Source organism: Anabrus simplex, chromosome 2 (genome assembly GCF_040414725.1).
Source record: "Anabrus simplex isolate iqAnaSimp1 chromosome 2, ASM4041472v1, whole genome shotgun sequence".
In the NCBI taxonomy this organism is placed as follows: Eukaryota; Metazoa; Arthropoda; class Insecta; order Orthoptera; family Tettigoniidae; genus Anabrus; species Anabrus simplex.
This window is the reverse complement of record NC_090266.1, coordinates 72,931,719-72,952,648: the sequence shown is the minus strand read 5'-3', so window position 1 is coordinate 72,952,648 and position 20,930 is coordinate 72,931,719. Positions and strand designations below refer to the sequence as shown.

The following is a 20,930-nucleotide window of genomic DNA, read 5'->3' as shown; positions in this document are numbered from 1 at the left end:
ACATCAGTTTCTAGATGCTGAAACCACATGTAATCTTCTCAGCATCACAGGTGTACACCGGGCAAGTTGGCCATGAGGTTAGTGGCGTGCAGCTGTGAGCTTGCATCCAGGAGATAGTGGGTTCGATCCCCTCTGTCGGCAGCCCTGAAAATGGTTTTCCGTGGCTTCCCATTTTCACACCAGGCAAATGTTGGGGCTGTACCTTAAGGCCACGGCTGCTTCCTTCCCATTCCTAAGCTTATCCTATTCCAATGTTGCCATAAGACATATCTATGTCGGTGCAATGTAAAACAAAATACTTTTTAAATTAAAAAAAAAAAAAACAGGTTTACAACCACTATGTCATAAACAGTTGAACTTTTGGTGATATAACTTGAATTACCCTGGGATTTGCATACAAAATCATAGTACAGATCAGTCACACTGGAGAAGAAATATGAATCATAACCATGCCTTGATATTATTACGGCATTTATGTTAAGTACAGTACAGAAGTTCTCCAAGTTCAAGTTGTGTGTGTTTAATGAGATTTGTGCAAGGATATTGGAATGAAAGATCATAACACATGAACCTGGAGAAGGTCCATTGGTCACAGCAGAAGGATATTTACTCAGCAGCACCAAAAGGATTATTGTAGCTAGATAATGAAATATAATACATAGTAGTAATATCTGTATTAGAAATTAAAAGCAATCTCTGATATGCTAGACATATTGAATTCTAGCATAACAGTAACAATGACATGTACTTTAAATCTGGAGTAAGTACATACATAACAGTATTTAATTATATCTACATTGGAAAAGTCCATCAAGGAGATTGTATGAAAATATAGTAGAAAACAGTAACAGGTCATTTCCTGCTGTTTCCTTGAAATTGTTTATAAGTCAACAAACAATCAGGAACTTGTAGCTCTTACAAATTCCTTACCATACACTATAATCAAACATATATACATTACTATTCTCAAAGTTAAAGGAATGATTTAATACTATTACACAACTTAGGCCTACATAATACTTTCTGCAACACTTTTTACAAAACTGCAACTGCAAAAATGAAAGTGAACCTGAAATATCTGTCACTTTCTAGCCGTCACTTTCTTGTGCGGAAGTGTGAAATATATTATTTAGTTCACAGTTTACAGTTCACTGAGTATTGTCATTCACTTCAACATTCTGCAACGGATACCGATGTGAATAATGTGGAGGTTCTAAAGGCAGAACAACACACAAAGAAGGCACTTGAGAAATATAAATATCAGTTCAATCCAGTACACCAGAAATCCTAATACACCAGGTTTTTACATGAAGTTTGCTTCCAGCTTTCTACACTATTAATCACCGTATCAAAGTCGATTACTGAATGTTCAGGTTTATTGCTTAAATAATGATTACCTACTATATTATACTAGTTGGTAATCTTGGTGCTTGAGTTAGATTATGAAAGACAACTGTTATACTGATATTTTGCATTATAGAATACCCAAATCAAATTCTGAAGAACAACCACTTTATTCCTTCTCCTTAACCTGGCAGTAGTGCTTCAGTATAAAAATCTGGCTCATCTTCATCTGGGTCAGCATCTGCTTCTTCACTGTCCAACTGAAAGGAAAGAGCATAACTGTAATTCATGTATGTTCTTGTCTCCTTTCTGGTGCTCAGTGTTGTGCATTCACACACTTGTTTCCATTCCATGTACAGTATGTATGTATGTATGTATGTATGTATGTATGTATGTATGTATGTATGTATGTATTCTTCCAAAGCATAACAAAGTCAGTAACTATTTTGAGTTATTTTAAGTAACATGCAAAACTACATACACAAAAAGCACTTGATATTAGGAGTGTTTCAGTAAAAGATTTGTTAAGTACCCAAACTGACTTGAGTTTTTTAAAAAAGTAAAGAAAGAAAGAAAGAAATGTTTCATATTTTCAGATCTAGTCATGTCTCAGTTCGCTGTATTTTACAGCCTATATATATGATTGTTGTTATTATTGTCAGACTTGTTGGCTGAAGGGTCAGCATACTGGCCTTCGGTTCAGAGGGTCCCGGGTTTGATTCCCAGCCAGGTCGGGGATTTTAAACTTCATTGGTTAATTCCAGTGGCTCAGGGGCCGAGTGTTTGTGCTGTACCCAACATCCCTGCAACTCACACACCACACTATCCTCCATCACAATAACACGCAGTGACCTATACATGGCAGATGCCACCCACCCTCATCGGAGGGTCTGCCTTACAAGGGCCGCACCCTGCTAGAAATAGCAACACTAAATTTATTTTTATTATAATTAGTAGCCAGCCCTGCAGTGTAGGGGTAGCGTGCTTGCCTCTTACCCAGAGGCCCCGGGTTCGATTCCCAGCCAGGTTGAGGATTTTTACTTGGATCTGAGGGATGGTTCAAGGTCCACTCAGTCTACATGATTACAATTGAGGAGCTATTTGATGGTGAGATGGTGGCCCCCGTCCAAGAAGCCAAGAATAACAGCCAAGAGGATTCGTCACACTGACCATACGACATCTCATAATCTGCAAGTTTTCGGGCTGAGCAGAGGTCACTTGGTAGACCATAACCCTTCGGGGCTATTGCACCGTGGGGTTTGGTTTGGTTATTATTATTATTATTATTATTATTATTATTATTATTATTATGGTTATTATCATTTTTACATTTTCCAGCAGACTTCCACTTATCTGTCGTTGTTTTGTAGGTTCTTTGTTGACAACCGTAATCTTAGATTTTTTTTTGCGCTAGTGGTTTAATATCGCATTAACACATTGAATATTTTCAATGATGCAAGGATGGGAAAGGACTAGGATTGGGAAAGTAGCAGGTTTGGCCTTAATTAAGGTACAACTGCAGCACTTGCCTGGTGCAGAAATGGGAAACCACGGGAAACCATTTTCAGGGCTGTCGACGTTGGAATTCGTACCCACTATCTCCCAAATGCAAGCTCACAGCTGCACGACTGTAATTGTACAGCCAACTCATTCAGTGATGTTAGTTTTTACAATGTTAAGATTTAAACTCTACTCTTAATGTATGGTGCTGCCATGTTTTATTGGTGAGGAGTTTCTGAGAATGGTGTCATCAGTGTACTTAATATTATTGGCTTTACGTCCCACTAACTACTTTTACAGTTTTTGGAGATGCCGAGTTGCTGGAATTTAGTCCCGCAGGAGTTCTTTTGTGTGCCAGTAAATCTACCAGCATGAGGCTGAAGTATTTGAGCCCCTTCAAATACCACCGGACTGAGCCAGGTTTGAACCTGCCAAGTTGGGTCAGAAGGCCAGCGCCTCAACCGTCTTAAGCCTCCCAGCCCAGCCTTAATTTGTTGATCGATACTCTGTTTATCTCCTTGATACTAGCTTCTGGACTTTCCAGAAATAGAAGTACAGGGTATTATGCAATTAAAAATCATTCAGTGTTTGACTATGCACTAAGAAACTAACAGACACTAAAGAGACTGCCAGACTGACAAATGCCCGCAGCAAGCGGGTGAATCAAACCTGTGTCCATGACCTTGGCAGAAAAAAATATACCCCTGCTATCCTTCCTCGCAGCTCATGCTAAGTCTCCACTACTTGCTGCGGTGCTATACCAATCGGTTACCTGTGATGAAGGACATTTGGTGCGTATTTCCGCTAATAACTTTGTTATTAATTAAAGAAAATAAACGAAAGAATTGGCTGATAAGACAACAGGGCTTGTACAAATTGCTTTCTTTTTAATAATTCCTATAATTCCTTGTTTCAGCCAGCTAAAATGAACAAAAATATAATGTTTTCTCCACAAAGTGGCGGGGCATCTGCCCTCGTCCCCTCCCCTCCCCCAATCGCCGCTACTGTACACAAGTATCAGTTTACAGAAGAGGGCATCCCTTAGAGCATTTCCTCCTCCTCATGGTCATCATCATGGCGCATAGCTTGCAGCCACTGGCTGGGTCTGTGTACAATAAAAACATCTCCATCATCTTCTGTCTTCCCACCAACTCTCTATCATCACTTTAGGCCAGTCCTCCACTATTTTTTTCATTTGTTCCTCCACTCTTTTCAGCTGATTCTCCCTTGGTATCCTCTTTACAATTTTCCATCTAATCCTTGATTCCTCTATCCCAGCCATTCCCAAACTGTGATCTACGGCTATAATCCAAGGGGTCCGCAAAGATAATGTAAAGAGCGAAATCTTATTGTACACACACAATTCATAGATCGTTATAGTTAAAATCAGTAACTATGTCTTCACTGGTGTACTATATAACTTGGGTGATAGATGGCATGTTGTTTCCTCCTTGATAGTTTGGTTTGGTACACAGACTTACGCCAAGGCAGTCAAGTGTGTCACCTGATGATTATCGACCGGGCGAGTTGGCCGTGCGCGTAGAGGCGCGCGGCTGTGAGCTTGCATCCGGGAGATAGTAGGTTCGAATCCCACTATCGGCAGCCCTGAAAATGGTTTTCCGTGGTTTCCCATTTTCACACCAGGCAAATGCTGGGGCTGTACCTTAATTAAGGCCACGGCCGCTTCCTTCCGACGCCCAAGCCTTTCCTATCCCATCGTCGCCATAAGACCTATCTGTGTCGGTGCGACGTAAAGCCCCTAGCAAAAAAAAAAAAGATGATTATCGAGAAGCAAAATGTTGACTCGCTTGTTTGAACTGCGAGATGAAGTTAGACCTTTTCTTCTCGACAGGATATGTAACTCAAAAACTTGTTTAAGGATGTCTCATGGCTTGCTTGTTTAGCAGACATATTCAGTCACTTGAATGAATTGAATTCAAGTCTGCACGGAATGCAAGTCCCGCTCTTCATATTCCAAGACAAAATTGATGGAACAATAAAGAAAATGAGTACCTATACAGACACGCCAAATCAGCAAAATCGAATTTTATCTTTCCTTACACTTAATGCTTTGTTGTCTGCAAATGAAGAAATACCACCAAACAGTGTAAGTAATATAATGGTAAAGTAAACTCGTGTCCTCATCCCGATGTGGTGCAGCTCTTTTCAGTCACACCCCCATTGGAGGTGAGCTGCATGTACCATTTTAACCACATACAAGCCCTCCTGCCATTCTTAAATTTCTGGCTACTGAACTCAATAGCTGCAGCCGCTAAGTGCGGCTAGTATCCAGTATTCGGGAGAAAGTAGGTTCGAACCTCACTGTCGGCAGCCCTGAATATGTTTTTCCGTGGTTTCCCATTTTCACACCAGGCAAATGCTGGGGCTGTACCTTAATTAAGGCCACATCCCCTACCTTCCCACTCCTAGCCCTTTCCTGTCCCATCGTCGCCATAAGACATATCTGTGTTGGTGCGATGTAAAGCAACTAGCAAAAAAAAAAAAAATTCTGGCAATGCTGGGAATTGAACCCAGACCCCCGAGGGCGGGAGTTGAGTGTTCTAACTGTTACACTACGGAGGTGGACTATATAATGATAAAACACCTGGAATTCATAGGATCTATACTCAGACAATATTTTGTCTTTGAGAAAATAAGGGTCAGAAACCTCTTCTTGGAAAATGAACATAAACTGCCCTACTTGGAGGAATATCAACAAAACGAAGTATCTTGCAACTCTTATTTAAAGACCCTGTATCACAACTACACGTGTCTGATCGATTTCTGCATCCAGGCACGTCCCCTATACCCTGCCATTTCTAGAAAGGCAGTACTGCATGTGAGTGTACATTTTCTCCTCTCACAGAAATGAAAACTAAGTAAAGAAACAGAGCTAATATAGAAGCTTTTCCTAAATATTGCTTCCTTAGTTTTAATATTCATCTTGGTAATTTTTCGTTTTCCTTCTAGATTTCATATCGCACAACATGACCGGATGGCAGTTGATTTCCACTCAACGGTCTGGTGGGCATTAAATCAATTTGATCAACTGTATGTGTGTGAATTTGTAACATTTTAGAAGTTTTTATATGAAGCGGAACAACAATTCTTCTGAATCAAGTAATTATTTTTGTATGAAACAAATTTTAAGGACAGAAGAAACTTTTAATGGCATCATCATCATCATCATTTATTATGTAGAACTGTTCTGACTTCATCACATTACATCTAGTGACTTCTTCACCTGATGATGATTCAACATGCACTTATATTAATTTCTAACTGCCATATATCAGATGAGAGTGAATTTTATTCATGTTTATAACATTTAGTATATTAATTTTAAGTTAATTCTAGACAGGTGAAGATCAATGAGTCATTACTGATCTGCATTTAGGGCAGTCACCCAGGTGGCAGATTCCCTATCTCTTGTTTTTGTAGCCTTTTCTTAAACGATTGCAAAGAAATTGGAAATTTATTGAACATCTCTCTTGGCAAGTTATTCCAAACCCTAACTCCACTTTGTATGAATGAATGTTTGCCCCAATTTGTCCTCTTGAATTCCAACTTTATCTTCATATTATGATCTTTCCACACAAACTTATTCGTCTACTAATGTCATTCCATGCCATCTCTCCACTGACAGCTCAGAACATACCAATAACAGTAAATTTCCACCTTTTTGATACTTAAGTATACAAGATTTGATGCGGGAAATGACTGAGCTCGATAGCTGCAGTCGCTTAAGGTAAGGACACCACCATCGAAAAGTTCCAAACATTGGTGCCGACTCCACGGGAGCACTTGCCCCCATGTATATAGTGGTACGGGGACATAATCGTGTTTTTGCTCCCGTAAAAATGTTTGATATATTCATCCTTGCCCCCGTCCTCAAGACGAAAAGTTGGCGCCTGTGGTGCCAATGAGTGTATTTGGGTAATTCTATGAGAACTGTCCCATCCATTACTAAAAGACACATTTGTTATGATGTTAATGTTAAAAATCAAATAGAGAAATAATAAAAAAATCATAGTTTAAGTAAAATACCTACTTTACAGACCACTCCAAAATTAAATAATATTCAGTGTTATTTGCACAGATTTTTAAGTGACAGATGAGACGTTCTCTTTCAAAAGCATTTGAGCAAAATTTTAAATAATTTGATCTGATTTTAAAAATTCAGGACATTTAGGAATTTTAAAAAATTCAGTCAGGACGTCAGGACAAATGCTCAAATTCAGGACAGTCCTGCTTTTTCAGGATGTATGGCAACCCTAACAAGAGATGAAAAAGAAGTTTTTGATACAGATCAATAGCATTTGACTAATCGTAAGTCTTCATCCGTGCAATAAATAAGGTTGCTGATCATTCTCTTCCTATATTATTTTGCTGTTGTGAGCAAATCTTGTTTTATTTTCTTCAGTAAAGAGATTATTATTATTATTATTATTATTATTATCATCATGATCATCATCATCATGTCCGGCTCCATGGCTAAATGGTTAGCGTGCTAGCCTTTGGTCACAGGGGTCCGGGTTCGATTCCTGGCAGGGTCAAGAATTTTAACCACCATTGGTTAATTTCTCTGGCACAGGGCTGGGTGCATGTGTCATCTTCAACATCATTTTCATACTCATCATGACGCGCAGGTCACCTACGGGAGTCAAATCGAAAGACCTGCACCTGGCGAGCCAAACATGTCCTCGGACACTCCCGGTACTAAAAGCCATACGTCATTTTTTTGAAAATCATCATCATCAACATCTCATAAACCTGAAGGGTAGTCATGAGTGAATTTTAACTAAAATTTGACCAAAAATACCAATTTTTTTTTTTTTTTCTATACCTTGAAAGCCCCACACCCTGCTCTAGAAGAGACACGTTAATTTTGTCTCTTGGTACCATTTTTAAATGACTAGGGCTGAGCATGGTTAATTAAAAGCTCTGTGAGATTATGGCAACTACTGTAATATGGTGGATCTGTTGATTTTTAGATGTTTATTTCACTCTCTTACTACCCCATGTAGTGTTAGGTTGGCATTGATATTTACCGCAACTAACCGAGTGAAAAGAAAAGGACCCACCTATGGGTCTGGGCTGACGAGGCACGTTGCATGTAAATGTTTATCTGCATCCATCCTTCTCTGATGAAGGCAGCAGCCAAAAATTTTGGACCTACATCTTTCTTTTGTGTGTACTCTATCTACACATCCTTACATGGTAAGTCGCGCTACTCCCCCTTCGTTTCCCATACCTAAATACACAACCTGTGTCCGAAAAGTTCAGTGAATGGTCTCATGAAATAAAGACAATGTAAGTTACACACAGAACTCCTTTACTGGCCTTGAAAGTAATCTCCGTTAACTAAAACACACTTTTGACTTCGACTGTAAAGCTGCTGAAAGCTGGCAGCAAACGCTTCTTTTGGAATCTCCTGGAGAACCCTAGTCATGCGTTGTTGCATACCTGCTACACTGTCGAACCAGTGGCCTTTCAGGGCTAATTTAAGACGGGGAAACAAAAAAAATCTGCCGGCACCAAATACGGAGAATATGGAGGGTGTGGAAGAACAGTCACCGAGCGTTCAGCAAGAAACTGGGTCACGCGGATCGCGGTGTGTGGGTGGGAATTGTCGTGGAGGAGCTTCCACTGTCCACTCCGGTACAGTTCAGGCCGAACCCATCTGAAGCGTTGCAGTAGCTGTTTCAAAACTCCCTTGTAGAATTCCGTGTTGGCAGGTGTACCCGCACGTACAAATTCGTGATGAATGACACCACTCCTGTTGAAAAAGGCGATCAGCATTGTCTTAATCTTGGACTTGGTGCTCATCTGTTGCACTCGTTCGATGTTGTCTGGAGATGGGCCTGTGGTTGGTTGACCCGAACGTGCCTTGTCCTCAACACCTTCCTTTCCACCTCAAAAGCATTTAAACCAGTCAAAAATGCACTTTTTACTCACTGCTTGAGCGTGGTAAACTTGCACTAACATTGCGTATGTTTCCGTTGCCGTTTTGCCTAGGTGGAAGCAAAACTTCATGTTAACACGTTGCTCCGTTTTGCACTCCATTGTGCAATGACACGAGTCCTCACACTGACTCCGTGTGATGTGTTGCAGCGTTCAACTCTGTTTAACTGTGTTGAGTTGACCGATAGGGGGCACTTGGTGTCATGTCTTGCAATGCCTATGCTCGAGCGCATCGTGCGAACTAGCACGGTGTATAAACTAGGCGACCATTCACCAAACTTTTTAGACACAGGTTGTATATTTCTCAAAACTAAATTTATTTATACTTCTCTTCCTTCAAGAAGTTCCTTGAGTCACCATTTTCATGCTATGTGATTGAAATTTGTATATATATCAATATACAGAGAACACAAGTTGCTATGGATCTATGTCAGTTACATATGAGGGCATGTTCTGATTTGCATAAAAAGTTGCTATCTTGTGTGAAGGAAAAAAGAAATGCAGTACATTTTAAGATGGTAGGAATGGTCTTTGAATGAGCTCTATAGCTGCAGTCACTTAAGTGTGGCCAGTACCCAGTATTAAGGAGATAGTGGGTTCGAGCCCCATTGTTGGCAGCCCTGAAGATGGTTTTCTGTGGTTTCCCATTTTCACACCAGGAAAATGCTGGGGCTATACCTTAATTAAGGCCACGGCCGCTTCCTTCTCACTCCTGTCTCTTTCCTGTCCCATCACCGCTATAAGACCTATTTGTGTTGGTATGACATAAAGCAAATTGTAAAAGAAAAAAATGTCTGTGCCTACAAGTCAAATGTGCAAGTTATAAAGTGATATAGGTGTTTAGAACCTATCGACATACATAAGCTCAGATGATATAGATGTTGATTCCCATAGGGAATCAGAAATATGTGTTCCGAATGAGTAAATTTATAATACCAATATAAATGGTCCGTTATTAGACATCTGGAATCAACATCTATATCATCTGATGGCCAAGCAGGCATCAATTTTTGGTAGTGAGACAAAGTATCTCATAGTGCATTAGCACTGCCAGTGGCTACAATTAGCCTACGCAGTGGCCTCCACGGTATGCACTAGCCATGCGTCTTGGCAGGTGTGCTAGGTACCAACTGATGAGCCCAGGCTAGCACACGGAGACGAAACACTGGCAACCGGGAATGAGTTAGCTGGAAAATATATAATGTCTAATAACGGACCATTTTTATTGGTAATATATAAGCTCACCGGCCAAAAAATGTCAGCCCTGGAGAAATCATACAAGCATCATTTAATACCATGTAACTCTGCTCTCGACTTGATAACCGCCTGGATTCATTTATGAAGCGAGGCCCAAAGGTTGTGCAGATACATCACACCCAGGTTAAGCCACTCGCTGAGGATTTTATTGTGCAATTCTGCCAAATTGCGGGGACGCTGATGTTGGCGTTTTACCCGCTGTTTAAACATGTCCCACAGATTTTCAGTGGGATTCAAGTCAGGTGATTTTGCAGGCCAATCAAATTGTAATAGGGTGGGGGAGTGTTCATAAAACCAGTCACATTTGTGTCCAGCCCGATAAACTTTGCTGTTGTTATCTTGAAAATTCCAGGTACCAACAGGATAATCATCATGCAGATGTTAACTAAAAGGCAACACCTGATTACGTGGAAATGTGCTGGTTCATGTTAGTGGTCACCTCAGTGAGCGGACGCAATCCATGATACGAAAAACACCCTGAAATCATCACAGGCCCATCTGTGACTTGAACCTGACAGTGCACACATCCAGGATGAAATGCTTCATTTGGCCTTCGGTGCACTCGACGACGTGCATCATTGGAATACAGGCAAAGACGTGGTTCGTCAGACCACATTATGTTCCAGCAATCGGCTACTGTGCAAGTTCGATGATTTCTAGCCCATTGAAGATGCACAACTTTATGTGCCTGTGTGAGCAATGGCCTCTTGTGAGGTGACGGACTCTAAATGTTCCTTGCATGCAGTTCCCGTTGCAATGTTTCCTCTCTAACAGGTTGGGATGGACCTTCATTCACTGACTGCAGTAATTCCCATTGGGTTTGGAAGCAATTTTGATTCACAAATCGTGAAACGCATCTTCGGTCCCTCTCAGGATCTTTTTTCCAAGCACAATTCTGAAGTCGTGTTTAATGGCCACATGTAGTAAACCACTGCTTATAGACATGTTGAACTGTCCACTGTGAAACACCAACAAATTCAGCAACTTCACGCACCACATGGCCATGGGCACGGCAAAACACGATTGCCCCATTTTACCACTCTGTCACAGCCTTACATCTACCCATGTTTACGTACACTGTCCGCTTGAAACATCAATGTCTCACTGATCACTACAGTCTTGTGCTCACATAGAGGCAGTGCACGTGCGGTTGAGCATGGGACTCATTCCCTGCGCCCTTTGTACAGGTTCAACGATCCATCTGTCCGTGTGCACTAGGGTGACTAATTATTTGTCCGGTGAGCGTATATATACATATTCTATACTATGGAGTATAGTGTATAATATCAATTGTTACACAAGGAACTTTTTGGTAATCATCATCATCATCATCATCAATGTCCCACTCCAGTCGCCCAGGTGTGGTTCTTTTTGGTAATGCAGCTACTAATTTCATAAAACATTCAGCAACTCAGAAAATAAGAGACATTTTGGAGAAATGTGTATAAAATTGACAGGAATTAATGGTAAAGATGTCATAGTGTTAAGATGAAAATGTTTCTAACTTCCAGATTTTAATTATGACTAATCTTAACAACATCAAGCACCATTAGGAGCTTTAGTTTAATTAAAGCAAGAAATAAGTCTTACCGCTCGGAGTTCAGCTGGAGTAAAAAGGAAGCGGAGTTGAGCTCTTAACGGTACCATGAGGATGAGGAAGAAGGGAAACGCTAGAGCTGCATCCGTTGATTTCACAATCCACAACACAATCAGGCAAAGTAGTTGGATGACTGTGAACATATGCATCTTCAGTGTATGGACCTAGAACAGAAACATCTTAATTAATATTTCAAATATATTCAAGTAAAAATATACCAGTGATTGTTCATACAGTTCAATACCATCTTGTGAAGATCACATACAAAACTATTATAACTGGATCATCTTAAGATAAAGGGCACAATAACTGATCCATTAATGTATTTTGACACTTGCAGGTCATTTTCATCCACTTTTCTGAACTGAATACTCCTGAAAGAAGGTAGGATGTGCAGAAGAATCTCTTCTGGAAGTCATTCCACACTAGTAGAAGAATCTCTAACTTTTTACATTTGTTTCAATTCAGTCTGGTCAGCTTTCACACACTTAAATTTTCTATAACATAACAGTATTTTGAAAACATTTTCTTTTCTTTGGTACTATACACATTGAAATACTTCTCCACTTAGTCACCACCATTATTAAGGCACTTCTCATAATGGGGCACCACATTTTGTATGCCTTCATCATAGATTGATATGCTTGTGATGGAAGACACCCAAGGCAGAGATAGTAACAAAATTGTGTGAAGTCTGTCCTCATGAACTTTTGCCTCAATCACACACACCGAATCATCTGTGATGATAGATGGTTGGACGCTCTGCTGGATATCATGGACATATTGATGACTTTCTTTGAACATTCAAACCTATTTCCTTACCATTTCATCCACTTGATGATGAATGTCAATTGGTTTAATGTTTCATGCATTCAAGAAATGAATCATGGACAGTATCTCACAGTTTCTGGGTTGATGTATAGTCTTGAAGATTTTAAACATTCACTACTTGATGGCTACACTAAGTAACTGTCTCCAATGTTATGAAGGCCGTATTAACAGATGAAGGAAACCACTGTACGTGCTTGACATTGCAACTGCAGTGCTGCTAGAAACAGTACTTTCTAAAGAAATAAGAGACAAAGTCACCTCCGTACAGGCCATGACGGCCCTTGGAGGAGTGGAAGGTAAAGGCTTCCACCATTGTTAACCGTGGCACATGATGGGGTAGAGTGGTTAGCTCTATGCCTGGCCGCCTTTGCACCCAGGAATTAACCTGGTACTCATTTTTGGTGTAGGCTGAGTGAAACTTAGGGCCATATGCACCTCCGGAAGTGGAAATCTCGTTTCTTAAATTTTATGACTTCCTGACAGGGATTCGAACCCACGTCCTTCCGAGCGAACCGAGCATGCCTTTACCGCCTCGGCCAGGCAGCCCCTTTTAAAGAAATACCCCTTGTAAAATAAATAAAATACACACAATTCTCAACACCCAATTATTATTGTACTGTACTTAGATTATACAGTAATTGAAAGATTTGGGGGGGAAAAGCAGGTAAGTCACCTCCCTTTAGAACTCAGAAAAAACAAATTTTTAATTTCAAAATGTTACTAAATAAACAAATTTTAATTTCAAAATGTTACTGAATAAACAAAAAGTAAGTTATGTAATCTTATGCTTTGAATAACTGAAGTTCAAAATGGTGTAAATTGAATTAAGTTTGATCCAGTGCCCAGTATGTCACTGCTAAGTCAATTATGACAAGAAATTGACTTAGCTGTTTTTATCCCCGACCTTTCAATTATGTATTACAATTAGTTTCAGAACTATTATAATCAAATATTATTGATTTAGAATATAATTATGTATTATGTTAAATTTTACAGTTATGTATTCATCATAATCATCACCACTTGCTGTTCTGTTTAATTTTGTAGCATTTTAGTCAAATTATGAAACAATGGTTAAGTGCCCTAACTTTGCCACCATAAAGACAATATCTATCTGTCTATATATCTATCTAAAGAACACTGTAATACATATCGTGAGGCGCACGGCTGTGAGCTTGCATCCGGGAGATAGTAGGTTCGAATCCCACTGTCAGCAGCCCTGAAAATGGTTTTCTGTGCTTTCCCATTTTCACACCAGACAAATGCTGGGGCTGTACCTTAAATAAGGCCACGGCCGCTTCCTTCCAACTCCTAAGCCTTTCCTATCCCATTGTCGTCATAAGACCTATCTGTGTCGGTGCGACGTAAAGCCCCTAGCAAAAAAAAAAAAAAAAATACATATCGTGCTATGCAGTCTCTTAAGTTTCACAAAAGAGGTACCTTCCAAGCTTTTTTTACAAGTTGTTTTACGTCGCACCGATAATGGGATAGGAAAGGGCTAGGAGTGGGAAGGAAGCGGCCGTGGCCTTAATTAAGGTACAGATCCACCATTTGCCTGGTGTGAAAATGGCAAACCACGGAAAACCATCTTCAGGGCTGCCGACAGTGGGGTTCGAACCCACTATCTCCCGAATACTGGATACTGGCTGCACTTATGCGACTGCAGCTATCAAGCTCCATCCTTCAAAGCTTTACACCATTTTCATATTTATACAACATACATGAGAGGCTGACATTTGCACACAAAATGAACCATGCCATGCGAAAGAAACCACTTGAATAAAAAGTAATGCCTTGAAAACAATTTTAGGATTGCATTGTCAGGTCAGAGCTATGGGGAAGCGAAAGTTTGAGGATGGCTGCCCAGTGGTTTTTCCTCTTAAAACAATAATCACCACCAAAGTAGATTTTGCAAGAAGAAGGTTTATCTTTTGGCTAGTGGTTTAATGTCAAAAATTACTCAGATAGTTTTCCAGTGATGGTGGTACAGGAAAGGGTGAGGTGTGGAAAGGAACTGGTACAGCCCCCAGCACCTGCCTGGTACAAAAATGGGAAAACCATGGGAGATCCATCTTAAGGTTTGCCACCACTTCCCAAGTGCAAGGTTACTACTACACAACCTGTACTGCACAGCCAACTTGTGCAGTCATTTATTTATTTAATAATTAGTGACTGGTATCCCTTAAGAACTTGGTTATTTAGAAGGAGATCACATATTAACAGAAATATCTTACCCTTCGTACATATGCTACTTGAGGATGGTGCTTAACGGGCATAAGAAACAGTTGGAGACGCTCAAAGAACTGAATTCCGTTCATGGAAGATATACCCATATAGAGGAAGACTCCATATAAAACAGATATTGGAACCAGACGAAGAAGTGGAGCCATCAAAACAGATATGCCCACGAAAATGGCTACAATCAGAGCACTTAGCCGTTGTTCTGAAACAGACAAAAACAGAAAAAGGAATGTTTTATTCCATAATTATAGTTGTACATAAGTATACAGTGAAACCAGACACAGAGAAAGCACTGTTTTTTTTAAGATACCAACAAGAATATGTAACACCCATAATTGAGTTCATATTTAGTTTTTAATTACACTCGTCCTGTGCTTTGAAATATTGGCAGTTTCTGATACCACCAGCCTGCTTGATGTAACCAAATGGCTTGGTCAGTTACTTGTTATATTTCTTTTCCCAAGATAGCAGGTTCAATGGTGACAGAAGTCAGTGATATTTAAGAGAGTTTAAATGGCACAGCTCTGTGGTATTGGCATCCAGCATGTTAAGGAATTGCTACGGGACAAAATTTTGAGGTTCCAACATCTCTTAAAATCCATTGAAATTAAAGAGATGTAAAACCAATATCATCATCATCAACTGGTTCCTTGTCTGAATGGTCAGCATACTAGCCATCAGTTCAGTGGATCCTGGGTTCGATTTTCCTGGTGGATGTCTCAAATATTATTACAGTATTATAAGTCCACCTGTTCCTGGTGGAGTCGAGGATTTTAACTATGAATGGTGAAATCACCTGGCTTGGGATCTGGATGTTCTTCTTAATACACTTCTCTTCATCTCCATACAACACATCACACTAGCAACTCCCATAGAAGCATACAATAGTGAATACCTCCCTCCCCATACAGTTGATATCAGGAAGGGCATCCAGCCATAAACCTCAGCCAAATCCACAACAAGTGCTAAACCCAGTAAATTGGGAAAAAGGCCAGAAATATTATTATTAATAATGATGATGTAACTCGGTTCAAATAATCAGTGACTTAGGTATGTGGAGTTTCCTTTAAAGCCTTTTTTTTAAAAATTTTTTGCAACAAGTCCAAGCTAAGAAGTCCACATAATTAATTCAAACTTATCTTCATTTAATATTTTCTTGGTTTTAACTTTCTTCATTTGAATTTTTAAATCCTACTGCAAGGATTCACCATGGACATACACAATATAAGGACGAGTAAAGAGAAAGTGTGCTGATCTACCGCAAGATCGTATGGTTTAGTGCAATGCTGGGAAACATTGAGAGTGATGTAATAACCTATTATTTGTGCAAGAGCGAATAGTGAGTTAATGTAACACTGGTTCTTATTGCAGTTCAAGCTCCAAAAGAGGAGCAGCATACTGTGCTGAGATTGGTGTCATTACCAAAAAAATATTGCAACATGAACCACTGAATGACTGCAGTATACAGCAAGAATCGAGCTACAAAGAAGATGCTTGACCAACATTGTGGCGGCCAATAAAGATGAGGGTGACCAAGGACAAGTTGGCTGGACACCATCTTGAGAGATCTGGAGATGTTAGGGATCTGAGGTGGAGAAGATGAGCTCTAGACCAAAGGAAGTGGGTGGGTGCTATAAGAGAGACCAGGGCTGTAGCACCACTAGAATGAATGTGTAAGTATATGGTCAGACTTCTTTTTATTGGTTGCAAAGGGATGCTGGTGCAAATGTTTCCAGCTGCAAACATGACCCAAGACCTGGATAAAGCTATCATATTACAAAAGCAGACACAAATGCACAGGTTAATACATTGCTCCAAGATCAATTCTGGAGTGCTGGTGACGTGGCCTTAAGAAGTGAACAGTAGATGTGGCTCGTTGTACATGATTATTAATGAGCATTCAGACTACTGCCAAAGTTCTAAGTGAGAAAATGAAGTCGGAGAGTAGTTATCACATTTACCCATCTGTAAAGAAGAAGTCAATGTATTTCTGTATCAGAGAGGGAGGGGAGAGCACTTGAGGCATTCCATCAGAATCCCTCTCTGCATATACCTCTCTACTCTGAAACAATGATGCAGGGATATTCATGTAGGCCACTTAACTGGGTTGTTACTATAAGATTTCAACATAAATTTTCATGGGCTTTGCCACTTAAAACACTTTTTAATTGTAATATTGGTAAAGGGAACATGCATCATGTGTTCCTATCGCAAAAGTCTGTTGCTGAAGGAAGTCAAATTTAATTGGTGGAAACAGGGATGCAGTTAAATGAACGAAGTCGTTCAAATGAATGAGGTAGTTCATTTGTGGTGTCTTCATGGAAACAGCTCTCTTGGCACGTCGTTCAAATGAACGAGGCAGTTTATTATGAGCTCTCTTGGCAACAGCACTAGCGGCGTGAGGAGAGGTAGTTTTCCATACCGCATGCAAGCTAGTATGTAAATTTTACAACAGATGGTACTTGAGTACGTCTTTGTCTTCCTTTGATTGAATGGCAAAACAGCCTTGACCCCACCCCACCTCCTAAGTTGTTTAAAGCTTGGCGGCTTTAAGCGGCGTATGAATCAGCTGTTTGCGACAGAAGAAGCTATTTACCAGCTTTATCCACGGGAAAACGTTGCTCTAAGATGATAATTGTCCTTCTTATCTGATAAAGAGCTGGGAAGATGAACCCTGTGAAAAATGTCCTGTTAATAAGGAATGTTCCTAACTAATATTACAATGATAGATGTAAGTCTTTTCAGGTGTTTGCTGTATAAAACTAGAGTTTCGTCTTAGGCCTAACATTACATTCAAAAGAGTGGAATGTTTCAGACCCTATACACTGATGATGATGATGATGATGATGATAGGGTGTATGCATGTGAATTTACAGAAGCCCATTAACTTTCGATAATATGCTCTATTGGTATGAAAAATCTAATTCCCTCATTGAGAAACATTTTCCATTAATATTACAGCATATTACGGGGAGTCGTGACTGACATTATGAACTTCTATAGTTTTCTGTCCATCACCACCTAATTTTAACCACTGACATACAGTCTCATTAGACATCATTACACATATTTTTTAGAATATTGGTCAATATAAACATTTTATTGCTTTTTACCCTGCAATATGGGAAATGCCCCTTGCGACACTTTTTTAAAAAAATTTTCGAACTTGAAATGCAGACCCATCTGTAATTAATAGTTTCGTTGTCAGGGGAGAAATGTAGGACATACACAATTTCATTTTGTCTTCATCACACCATTTTAAAAGCATAGTTCTTTGCTCTATTCACTTGATCATAAGAATGTACGGTAATTTCGAAGGAAAATGATAGAAAAACATTTTGTATACGACAAAGTGACAAAAAATATGCACATAGGTTAATGGGAATGAAAAACTCCCTCTGTAGACCGTAGTCTGCTTCCGATCCGCAAGATTGCAGGTTCAAACCCGGCAGAAGTACTCGGATTTTTGAAGGGCGGAAAGAAATCCGTTTGAAACTATATCGTGCAATATCGGCATGTAAAAGATCTCTGGTGACACATATGGTGTTTACCTTAACTCAGTCAGATCACCCACCTGGTAAAATAAAGCAGAACATCAAATCAAAATGCCTGTACATGGTAGCTGAGGCATACTTATAATAATAATAATTATAGTATTATTTATTTGTTTATTTATTTATTTATTTATTTATTTATTTATTTATTTACCAGGGTTGGTTTTCCCCTCGGACTCAGCAAGGGATCCTACCTCTACCTCCTCAAGGGCAGTGTCCTGGAGCGTGAGACTTTTGGTCAGGGGATACAACCGGGGAGGAGGACCAGTACATCGCCTAGGCGGCCTCACCTGGTATGCTGAACAGGGGCCTTGTAGGGGGTGGGGGAGATCAGAAGAGGTAGAGAAGAAGGAGGGAAGGAAGCAGCCATGGCCTTAAGTTAGGTACTATCCCGGCATTTTCCTGGAGGAGAAGTGGGAAAATCACGGAAAACCACTTCGAGGATAGCTGAGGTGGGAATCGAACTCACCTCTACACAGTTGACCTCCCGAGGCTGAGTGGACCCCATTTCAACCCTCGTAATACTTTTCAAATTTCGTGGCAGAGCAGGGAATCGAACCTAGGCCTCCGCGGCTGGCAGCTAATCATGTTAAGCACTACACCACAGAGGCGGACATTATTATTATTATTATTATTATTATTATTATTATTATTATTATTATTATTATTATTATTATTAATACAGCAATTTAACAAGTGCACTTGCTACACACATGTCCATTTCCTTTTTAAAATTTGTGCTTGGAGCTTTAAAAACAGTGATAGGGTGATAGTAATTATATTTTTTTATACAGGAAAAACTGCACAGTTTTTTAAAGCCCAACATTGAAATACTGCCAGGCCTATTTTGAACGAAAATAGCCAAATTTTCACTCTTGACTCACCTTACCGTAGTTTAGGGTACTATTTGCTAAAGATGTATTTGTATAGAGAAAATATTCGTAAGGCTTATGTGGTTTATGATGGTGGAAATTAAGAAAACTTTCGCGTACTCTGTGTTAATAGCAGAATGTGAAGTGTACTTCTGTCCCTAGGTAGGAACTTCTCTGTAGCCATTTGTATACCAAGCGAGTTGGCCGAGTGTTTAGGGGCGCAGCTGTGAGCTTGCATTCAGGAGATAGTGGGTTGGAACCCCTCTGTCAGCAGCCCTGAATATGGTTTTCCGTAGTTTCCCATTTTCACACCAGGCAAATGCTGGGGCTGAACCTTAATTAAAGCCACTTTCTTCCAATTCCTAGCACTTTCCTATCCCATCATAAAGCAACACACACACATACATACATACATACATACATACATACATACATACATACATACATACATTATCATTATAGACTGTTATGCCTTTCAGCGTTCAGTCTGCAAGCCTCTGTGAATTTACTAAACGTCGCCACAATCCTCGATTTGCAACTAGTGTCGTGGCCTCATTTAGTTCTATACCTCTTATCTTTAAATCGTCAGAAACCGAGTCTAACCATCGTCGTCATGGTCTACCTCTACTTCTCTTACCCTCCCATTGCAGAGTCCATTATTCTCCTAGGTAACCTAACCTCCTCCATTCGCCTCACATGACCCCACCACCGAAGCCAGTTTATGTGTACAGCTTCATCCATCAAGTTCATTCCTAAATTAGCCTTTATCTCCTCATTTCGAGTACCCTCCTGCCATTGTTCCCACCTGTTTCTACCAGCAATCATTCTTGCTACTTTCATGTCTGTTACTTCTAACTTATGAATAAGATATCCTGAGTCCACCCAGCTTTCGCTCCTGTAAAGAAAAGTTGGTCTGACAACAGACCGATGTAAAGATAGTTTCGTCTGGGAGCTAACTTCCTTCTTCCAGAATACTGTTGATCGCAACTGCGAGCTCTTTGTATTAGCTTTACGACACCTTGATTCAATCTCACTTACTATATTACCATCCTGGGAGAACACACAACCTAAATACTTGAAATTATCGACCTGATCTAGCTTTGTATCACCAACCTGACATTCAATTCTGTTGAATTTCTTACCCACTGACGTCAATTTAGTCTTCGAGAGGCTAATTTTCATACCATACTCATTACACCTATTTTCAAGTTCCAAGATATTAGACTGCAGGCTTTCGGTAAAATCTGCCATTAAGACCAAGTCATCAGCATGGGCCAGACTGCTCACTACATTTCCACCTAACTGAATCCCTCCCTGCCATTTTATACCTTTCAGCAGATGATTAATGTAAACTACGAACAGCAAAGGTGAAAGATTACAGCCTTGTCTAACCCCTGTAAGTACCCTGAACCAAGAACTCATTCTACCATCAATTCTCACTGAAGCCCAATTGTCAACATAAATGCCTTTGATTGCGTTTAATAATCTAACTTTAATTCCATAGTCCCCCAGTATGGCGAACATCTTTTCCCTCGGTACCCTGTCATATGCTTTCTCTAGATCTATGAAACATAAACACAACTGCCTATTCCTCTCGTAGCATTTTTCAATTACCTGGCGCATGCTGAAAATCTGATCCTGACAGCCTCTCTGTGGTCTGAAACCACACTGGTTTTCATCCAACTTCCTCTCAACCACTGATCGCACCCTCCCTTCCAAGATGCCAGTGAATACTTTGCCTGGTATACTAATCAGTGAGATACCTCAATA

The 20,930-nt window shown here is 40.0% G+C and overlaps 1 protein-coding gene across 1 annotated transcript in view; it reads right to left on the bottom strand.

The window, feature by feature from the left end:
* Window positions 1-699: 699 nt before the first annotated feature.
* Window positions 700-20,930, bottom strand: part of Ae2 (Anion exchanger 2) — a 237,331-nt gene continuing 217,100 nt past the window's right edge. The window contains exons 19-21 of the mRNA XM_067139840.2: window positions 14,728-14,936; window positions 11,656-11,826; window positions 700-1,604 (exon numbers count right to left, since the gene is read on the bottom strand). Coding sequence (XP_066995941.2) covers window positions 1,527-1,604; window positions 11,656-11,826; window positions 14,728-14,936 — 458 coding nt within the window. The 3' untranslated portion in view covers window positions 700-1,526. The remainder of the gene's footprint in view (window positions 1,605-11,655; window positions 11,827-14,727; window positions 14,937-20,930) is intronic.